The sequence below is a fragment of the Strigops habroptila genome, chromosome 13, assembly GCF_004027225.2.
Source record: "Strigops habroptila isolate Jane chromosome 13, bStrHab1.2.pri, whole genome shotgun sequence".
Lineage (NCBI taxonomy): Eukaryota > Metazoa > Chordata > Aves > Psittaciformes > Psittacidae > Strigops > Strigops habroptila.
The window spans coordinates 1,455,582-1,465,032 of NC_044289.2; the positions used below are offsets into that span (position 1 = coordinate 1,455,582).

Here is a 9,451-nt window from a genome sequence, read left to right on the forward strand (position 1 = left end):
GAGCGGCGGTACCTGCCCCGAGAGGAGCGGGGGGTGGCGGGGGTGGCGGTCTGAGCCCTCCTCCACAGGCATCTAAAGAGTTGCCAAACTGCCCCTTGATCGTGGTTAAAATAAAATAGCGTAAATAAGGTAGAATAAAGTACAATAAAATAAAATAAAATGAAGTAAAAATAAAGTAAAATAAAATAAAATAAAATAAATAATAATGTGCAGATGGAGAGAAGAAAGTGGATGGCGAGCCCGGAACCCAAAGCAGCCGGGGGAAAGGACAGACTTACCCACGTCCTCTCCTTTTCTAATGCAAAAAAAAAAAAAAAAAAAAACCCAAACAAAAAAAAAAAAAAAAAAAAGAGAAAAAAAACCCCACCAAAACATAACAAAAAAAAAAAAAAAAACAAAAACAAACAAAAAAAAAACAAATCAAAAAACAGGGGAAAAAAGAAAAGAAGAAGAAAAAGCCGTGCGTGCACCCGGCGCTTCCCCTCTCCTGCAGCCCGGGGCAGCCAGGCCGGAGGCTCCCGCTCCCCGCAGCGTGAGGGACCCCGCAGCAGCTCCGCGTCTCCCGGCAGGGGATCCGGGGGGTGCAGAAAGGAAACGGGGGGAATGGATGGGGGATGCTTCCCCCTGCCACGGGCGAGACCCGGGCAAAGCAGAGGCGGGCGCAGGGCTGAGGGGCCCGACCCCGCGTTCAGCGGCGATCCCGGGTGGGCAAAGCCGGTTGTGAGCCCCCGGAGCGCGGCGGCTGCTGTGCCCCGGCAGGAGCGAGGGGACACGGAAGGGTCCAAACCTGCCCCTTCTTTTATTTTTTTTTTCCCTCTTTTTTTTTTCAGCATACGAGACGTCAGAGAAGCAGCTCCCTCCAAGAAATGCCATTTCCATGATTTTAATAAGCAAAATAGGAAACAATTTTAATAACCAAAAACAGAAACCAGTCTGAATAAAACTACAATAGACCAGGTTTTTTAATATTTTCCATATCATAAGCAGGATTTGAAATTGATCCCTTCAGAACTTTACATGAAATAAAAACCATTTTTTTTCCCGCTGCTGCAATGTTTTGATTTCAACACAGTTGAATCAGTAAAAACCAAAGCTCGTTTTCTGATGCATGACTAATATCCACAATATTTAAAACTGCAAGCACCATGCTGTTCATTACAATCTTGTTATTACTGTTAATTTATAAACTAATACAAACTTAAAATGCATCCGGCCAGCAGTGCCAGCTATCCTAACAGGAAACTAAAAAATAAGTTTTCATTTTGGTATTTTTGTCAGTGCAACGTAAATCCTTTTACTGACCTGCAGGAGGAAAAAAAAAAAAAAACCCAAAGTAATAAAAACACCCATAAGACTCCAAACTACTGCTACTACACAACTGCAAATAAATTTGGGCTAAAACGTTCACTCGCTGCATAGGGAAGCAGAGAAGCAGGTTACAAATCATTGCAAAAGAATACACTTTAAAGTTGCGGTGTGTCTTCCTCAAACCACGTGTGGGGCTCACTTGTTCTCAGCCCCCCCCTCTGCGCTGCTGCCAGCGAGAACCCGACTTCAGGGGGCACGGAGAGCCCTCGCTGCTATCGCGACTCGGCTCCTGTCGAGGAGGGGGGGTGGGCTGGGTTTAGTTTTCCTTTATTTACCGAAACCCAAGGGGCAGTTGTTGCTCTAAAGGAACTGGTATCTCGTCCGTCCTTCGCTTCCTGAGTGTACAATCAGAAGGGAAACTCCATGGCCAAACCTCCCCGCTCGAGGCTGGGAATTGTCCTGAAGGGAAGAGCTTCGCTGCCACTTTAAGGCATGGAGGAGTCTCTAGTGACCGATCGGAGTTTTTCCCTGGTAAGTTTAGGTTTGTCAATGCCATTCAGGCGGTTTGGCTTCTGCCCCAACAAACAAAAACCAAAATGAAAACTAAAACAAAAAGTAAAAAACACAACTTAAAAGTGCACCAGATACACGAAGTTGTTTTGTTTTTTCTAATGCAAAATGCCCATAACTTCTTTTCCTTAAGTATCTCTTTAATACCAAACAAACCGTACAACCAGCCTGCTGAAATGTTATTGTGTGTCTGTATGTTTTTCTCTCCTGTGCGGTTTGAAGTAGCAGATATTTACAAGCCAACACCATAAAAGAAAACCAAGAGCAAAACCAACGAACAGAACTGCACAAGCAGTAGAAAGTTTGATAACTTGGGATGCTTTTCTTAGCGATGAAACAAAACAATAACAGAAATCTATGGTCGATGATCAACATGCTATAGTTAAACAAGAAAATGGTACAAAATAGAAATTATTACCATACATGTCCAGCATGCAGGATTAATATTTTTAATGCAGATTTTCGTATTTTTCTATATAATCAAGCAGGCAATAAAACTGATGAGTTTTTTTTCTTTCTTTCTTTCTTTCCTTTCTTAGATTCAATGTCCCATGTGAGTCCTGCAACTTATGTCTCAAAGCAGGCAATATATGAAGAGTTTGCATATATTGTCCTTTTTATTTATTCTCTTTTTTCCAAGCAGGTAAATTGTGCATGAGATGGTGCTGGGTATGTCCTCTCTCTTCCCGAGCAGGCAGCATGTAATAGATGGCTTGTTCATTGTCCTTTTTTATTGTTATTCTCTTAAAGTCCATCTCGTTTGGCAAGCAAGCGAGCTGTAAACCGCTTCACTTGGCCTTTTCTCCTTGGCCTCTGCCTCTGTCCCTCTCTCTAACTCACAAACGAAAGTCCAAAAGTTGCACTTCACCTCTCCCATCCCCACCCCCAGCCTACTCTTCCCACAGCTACTCTAGAAGACTTGGATGCTGCAAAAACAAAACAAAAAAGTCAAGTCTCTATTTTTCTCTCCTTTCTCTCTAGTCAAGCAGACAGATGGATGGAGATGTCAGAGGAGGATGGGAGCGGGGGGAAGGTGACGGGGTCAGGTTTGGGGGGCGGGGGGGGGGGGGTGTTTGTTTTTTAATCATTTTTGTTAAGCACTCACATGAAGAACTCAGGGGAAGACGGGTTGTCACTGGTGGAGCCGGCCTCTCTGAAGCCATTGCTGGCAAGTTTCTCACACTTGAGCTTGTAGGCGTCTCTCTCTCTGGCGAGCCGGGTCACTTCTTGCTTGAGTTGTTCCACCTGCTGAATGAGCTGCGTCTTTTCGTTCTCCAGGTGGTGTTTCTGCTGGACACGTTTATACCTGCAGGACTGGGCATAGCCCCTGTTCTTCAAGGTCCTCCTCTTCTGCTTGAGGCGGATCACCTCGTCTTTGGTGAAGCCTCGGAGGTGCCTGTTGAGCTCCCTCACGGACATGGAGACCAGCTGGTCATCTGAGAACCGGTCCTCCACGCTGCTGGAGGGGGGATGCTGCTGGTGCGAGTTCTGGAGCTGCTGGGAGGAGCTGGAGGAGGTGGAGGGAGTGGGAGAGGCCTGGTGGTGGTGGTGGTGGTGATGGTGAGGGTGCCCGCTGCCGGCCAGGTCTTCATGAGTGACGGCGGGGTACTGGTGGTGGTGCTGGTGATGGTGATGATGGTGGTGGTGGTGGGCCCGGAAGCTCTCGAAGCCTTGCAGCTGCTGGGACACCTGGTGGGACCCAATGAGGGCTTCAACAGCGTCCTCCGGGGTGAGGTTCAGCGCCTCGGGGTTCATCTGCTGGTAGCTGTTGGCCATCCAGTACAGGTCCTCCAAGTGGGTCTTCTGCTCGGTGGGGCTGAAGCTGGGCGAGGAGGGCACGGAGCTGCAGGGCGTGCTGATGGGGGTGGAGGAGACGGAGCCGGCGGGCTGCAGGCGAGTGCAGTGCCTGCCCGAGCGGTCGTTCCTGCCCAGGGGCTCCTTCTTCACGTCGAACTTCATCAGGTCGAAGTCGTTGACATACTCCATGGCCAGGGGGCTAGTGGGCAGCTCGGCTCCGATGCTGAGCTCTCCGGCCATCGCTGTCTTGCGGGCACCTCTCCCGGCGGAGGGGCTGGAGACCTCACCCCAGCGCGCAGCCTGGCAGGGGGCTGCCCGCGCTCCCCTATTCCAAACCAACCCGGGCTCTGCTCTCTCGCTTCCTTTCCTCCGCTGCCCCTCCACCGCCGCCTCCTTCTCCCGGCTTCTGGGGCTTCTTCAGTCCGGACAACAAAGCCAAGGACGAGCCGGGGCCGCCTGGATGTCTCCTGCCCTGGATGTCTCCTGCCCTGGATGTCTCCTGCCCCTGGATGTCTCCTGTATGAGCGCTCGCAGTGCGCCGCAGCCTGCAGCAGCTCCTGCCACCGACGCGCCCGGTCGCAAGGAGAAACGAGCGAACGGCAGCAGGAAGGGCAAAAGCAAAACAAAACAAAGATGCTGCCTTCGGGTCTGTGCAGGAAGAAGAGCGGTGCGAACCGTCTGGGTTTTGTAAGTCCGGAGTCTTCCCCCCGCGGTGCAGTGCACCGGAGTCTGCCGCAACTTTCCAGCCCGGGCCGGCGGCCGGGGCAGTGCGCTGGGTGTTGGGCTGTGCCGGGCAGTGCCGGCGAGCTCGGGCAACGCGGGGGAAGGGGAGGGAAGAGGGGAGGAAGGAGGGGAGAAAACAAAAAAGGAGGAGAGGGGACACGAGCGGAACCGAGGCTCCGCTGCCGCCGCCGCCAGCGCTCGTTGTGCAGCTGTGCTCGCAGCGCAGCCCCCCTTGGCTTCTTATACGGCCGTGCCCGCCGAGAGCGCGGCGGGGGCCGGGGCCGGCGGCGGCCGCGCCAATGGCAGCGCAGCGGCGGGGCCGGGCCGGGCGGGCGGCGGCGGCGGCGGCGGGGCCGGGGGCGGGCCGGGGGCGGGCGCGGGCCGCGCCGTGACAGCTCCGCAGCGCCGGAGGAGCGGCCGCCGCTCCCCGCCCGCTCCACCGCTCCTCCGCTCCACCGCACCGCTCCTCCGCTCCACCGCTCCACCGCCTCCTCCTTCATTTATTTACACCCCTCTCAGCCCCTGCGATCCCCAGAAGAGCGGGGGGGGGGGGGAGTTGCTGGGGACATCCCGCCCGTCCCTTTGTTCTAAACATAACAAAGTCCTTCCGTGCCCGCTGCCGTCCCGCAGCACATCTGAAGGTGGTCACACACACGCCCCGTTCCACGCACACGCATCGCCCCTTCCAAACTTTCTGTGACCGCTCCCGATGCGAAGGTACCGCGAAAAACCCGGCATTGGGTCCGGCCGGGAGCGAGCGCTGGGGCTGGGGGTGGCCGAGGGGCAGCTCCCCGCGTACAACCGGGGAAATCCGCCGGTGGCAGGAAGCAAATCTGTCCCTAAAGTGAAGCAAAGGCATCGACACAGACTATTGCAAATATTAGGGAGAGAAGGGAGAAAATATAATTACATTTCAGTTCTGAGGAGACCGTGTTTGCTTTCCTCTGCTGTTCCCTGCGTGAGTGCCTGCATGCAAAGGAGCACTCGCCGTGGAGGGATTTTAGTTTCCTTTTTTTTTTTTTCTTGGTCCGGTAACAGGATTTTTCTTTTTCCTTTTTTTTTTTTTTTTTTTTTTTTTTGAACATTTTGTAACGATTAAGGGAGATTAGGGCTGCTTTTTACACTGTTTTTACGCTCAAACAGACAGAAAGTGCGACCCCAAGTGTCCGCTTGGAGAAATAACAGATACTTTTCACGGGATAAAAACACCCGGAGAAAAGGGGAAGGAGCGGGACGAGGCGGGACAGGGACCGGGAGCGGGAAAGGGAGCCGGAGCGGGAACGGGAGAGGGGTTGTTGTCATCCCGTGCTGTCCCGTCCCGGCCGCGCCGCTCCGGAGCTGCGCCTCAACATCTCCCGTATCCCCCCAATTTATTTAGCGAGGAGAACAAAAAAAAAGTTCGAGATCTGTAGATCTGCTGTTCGCCAGAAATGAATGAGGAGGGATCTGCCTTTCTGGAGCAAGGACAACACTGCCAAAGTCCGCCCCAGTGCCGGGCCCGAGCCCTAGCCGCAGCCCGGGAGATGCCCGCAGCCCGGCCGCGCTGCTTCTGCTCCTTCACAGCTTGGTGGAGGCGGCCGCGGCCGCGCAGGGAACTGAGGAGAGGAAAGTCGTGCAAAGTGCCCTCCTCAACCCCCAAAAAGTTTCCCGGGGGTCCCTCACTCCGCAGCGGGCTGAAGGGAGGAGAGGGAACCCGGGAGGGGGATTTGGATGAACCCTCCCCTTCGCATCACAGCGGCTTAATTCAGTGTGGCAGTGCCTCGTTGGAGTTTTTCCCTGCTACGTTGTTGGGGTGAACATCACTCCCAGTGGATAGCGGCCAGCTCCGGGGCTCCCCGTGCGTGGACATACCCCCCCCCATCCGGCACTCCCCGCGTTCTCCCCGGGCAACACATCCCCGGCTGGGGCTCCGGGGTCCGCACCGGCCCCTCACTGCTGCTTTCCCATCAGTGCCAGGTTTGGGGAGTCGCCGTCTTTCCGCGGTTAACGAGCGGCCCGGAGGCGCAGAGAAGCGGAGAGGGGCGCGGGGAGCCCCCGGGACCCGGCCACTTGGGCAGCGGATCGGGACAGCAGCTCGGCTGCCTCCCGGGGCCGGGGAGAGCCGAGACCCCGCGGCGGGTCTGCCGCCGTTGTTATTTATGAGGTCCTGGAAGCTGCCTGGGCAGAGCTGTATTTCTACCTGCACGTTAAACGCTACCGTTTGCAGTGAGGGAGAGGGGACCCTGGCGAGCCCGGGGAGCTGGGCTGCAGCCCCGCGAAACCTGCCATTAGCTGGATAATACTTTTCCCTCTCATAATTACTGAGGTATCTTCACAAGGTGGAGCTACTGAAAGGCGGAGGAAGCATCGATCTGATTATCTGCCTGTCCACACACGCTGCGTCCCTTTGCTTAATCTTTTAAGCTGTGAATTACAGATAGGTTTGGCGCGTCCATCCTCATCGTCATAAAATTTCGGGGCACTCTCTGGGTCCCTTTCTTTGCTTCTTCCATCCCTCGCTCCTCTTTACAAAACACATCCCGCAAAACTTGCGGCGCTACGCGGCTGGCTGAAGACCCGCTTCGTGCCCCGGATCCCCAATTAAAGGCCAATTTTGTTTATTGTAGAGCTTTTAACTTATCCACCCGAGGTTATTCTCGCTCGGGTGTGCATGTTAGGTGGGGGGTGCTCCTCCGTGCGACCTATTTATTTAATAAGGATTGGGGAAGAAATAGAGTTGCTGGAGCAGCAGAGGAGGATTCCTGGGCTGAGCAGCCCAGCAGGCAGCTAGGGGAGAGTTTCCCTTCCGCGGGGCCGGGCGGCCACAGCCGCGGCGCTGCGCGCTGGGGGAGCCCCGCTGCGCGGCCGCCCGCACCCTAAAAGCCTCCGCGGGGCAACGCGCAGAAGCTTTTCCTTCTCCGGGCTTCCGCGGGAAGGTTGCCCCGACCCGTCCCGTCCGCTCTGCGCCCGCGGTACCCGCCCGCTCCCCTCCGACCCCTCCGAGCCACTGGTGTTTAACTGCGACCTTCTCCCAACACCCTAAAGCTGATAATCCAGTGGGTTATTTTCTTTTCTTTCTAGCTTTTTATGCTTAAAATCCGTTTTCGAAGGGTAGTTGCGAGCATAGAACAACTTCTTCCCGCTCTCCCTCGTCCCTTCCTTCCCCTTCCCAAACTCCCAGCCAAAATTGGGAAGAGTTCAAAGAAAATGAGGGTGGCATGGCAGTGTCTTGTCCCTGAAATTTGAAATTTGAAAGTTCTCCTTCAAAACTGGAGGAGATTATATATATTATATGTACATATATATGTATCTAGTGTATGTATATGTGCTTGGTTTGGGGGGGGTTCTGCCTGAATCGGGGGTGACATTTAGACATTTACGATGCCCACCCCAATCCCCAATTCTTTGAAGCAGCAGATTTAGGTAACTGATAAAAAAGAAGACTGTTCTGTAAGTATTTTCCACACTACTCATTCTCCGGGAAGCGCTTCTCGGGTTTGGCAGCTGACTGCTACTTCCCCCCCGGAATTAGCTTCTTCATCCCATCACATTCGTGGGGTACGGTGGCTGAAATGGGGGCTTTGTCAACGAATCCCCCCTGTCCAGCAGCGGCACAGCCGCAGGAAAAGGGCAGCATTTTATCACTTCCCTAATTCTTACCCCCCCTCCGCTGAAATTTAATTTCCCAAACTGCAAGCAGACACCGTGCTGCTCGTCAGGATTTTTTTCCCTGTGTAAGCAGCGAGGGACCTGGTTAATCATCTATCGCAGATAGATGTGCATGAGAAAGAAAAGTGTTGATGTTTGCTTGTTCGGGCTGATGGGAATGGCCCACGAATTTAGGATTAAATTACTAATGGTGGTCATAAGTCTTTGTTTCCTCTCTCTCCCTCTCCCTTTTCTGCTGGTATTGTCAAAGTAAAGCGCTCAACATTCTTTGGGCAAAGTCTCACGGCAGCTTTGCAGTACAAAATAAGCTATCGCACCCTCCTGGGTTAACTGGGACCTCTTCAGGGTTTTAGCCTCGAACCAGTTCGGAGCGGGGCAAATCCCAGTACTAACTTTAGCCAGGTTTTCCCAGGTGGATCTGTGACAAGGGAGCGGAGCAGCACTTCAAAAGGGTAGGTGTCCGGGGGGGATATTTCTTCCCCGATGCTTCGCAGTGCCCAGGGTCACATCCCGGCTGGGATGGGCGGGCTGGGGCTGGGCTTGGTGCGGGGGCTCCAGCAGAGCAGCTGCGGGTGTTGCTGTGCGGGACGGCGCGGTTTGCGGGGGTGATTTCAGCTCACCACGTTTAATTAAACTCGTACCCTCGGCGGTGCAGGGGCCGGGGGGGGCTGCTTCCGGGGCCGGAGGTGAATCCCGCCCGTCCCGAGTCCCCTCTGCTCCCCGCGGCTGCCAGGGGGTGGTGCGGGCGGTGACGGTGCCAGGAGGGGTGTCGCGGGGGGCCCCGCAGCAGCTCTCGCTGGGGGTGATGCTCCGCGTCCCTGCGCGGTGGGTGGATGCAGGACCCGGGGTGCCCCCCGCTGCTGGGGTCAGCCCGCGCCGCAGGGATGAGCGGCCGGGGGTGGGGAGGGGGCTGCTGCCTCCTGCCTTTCTGCACAGAGAAACAAGTGCAACTCAGCAGCGGGCTGGGGTCTCACTGCTCCCTTAGGGGGGGGAAGGGAGGGAGTGTCTTCGAGCTGAGAGGGCAACACTTCACCCTCTTCTACAAAGTCCCATGAGGGTGTCTTTGGCAGGGAGGTAAGCAGAGAGCAGAAACGGTCTCCTTCTGGTCCTTTCTTACAGCCTTAGCCCCGTGAATGAGTCGATCTAAACTTGTTTTCAAGAGAATGTGTCTCTTTCTCATAATTTCCAAACTCTGCAGTCTCATCATAGCCCCTTCTCTGGTACACACTCATGCTATTACTCCCCTTGCCACCACGGTAAAAATTGTTTCTAACAAAAACACCTGAGCCAGAAGCACAAAATCCCCTGTTCGAGCCTTGCTAGCATCAGCTTTGCTCCTGTGCTGGGCCGAGTCCTGCTTCCCGCTTGATCCAGGGCATGCTGAATTCATTATCATAGCTCCTTT

General features: G+C 54.5%; 1 protein-coding gene across 1 annotated transcript; it reads right to left on the reverse strand.

Moving 5' to 3' along the window:
- Positions 1-867: 867 nt before the first annotated feature.
- On the reverse strand, positions 868-4,622 carry MAFB (MAF bZIP transcription factor B). Its single transcript, XM_030503327.1, has one exon. The coding sequence runs from the start codon at positions 3,913-3,915 to the stop codon at positions 2,980-2,982; it is 936 nt and encodes a 311-aa protein (XP_030359187.1). The 5' UTR covers positions 3,916-4,622; the 3' UTR covers positions 868-2,979.
- Between the last annotated feature and the right edge of the window lie 4,829 nt (positions 4,623-9,451).

Excerpts from the sequence above, each read along its gene's own strand:
- MAFB (XM_030503327.1), bottom strand. The coding sequence starts at position 3,915 with ATGGCCGGAGAGCTCAGCATCGGAGCCGAGCTGCCCACTAGCCCCCTG.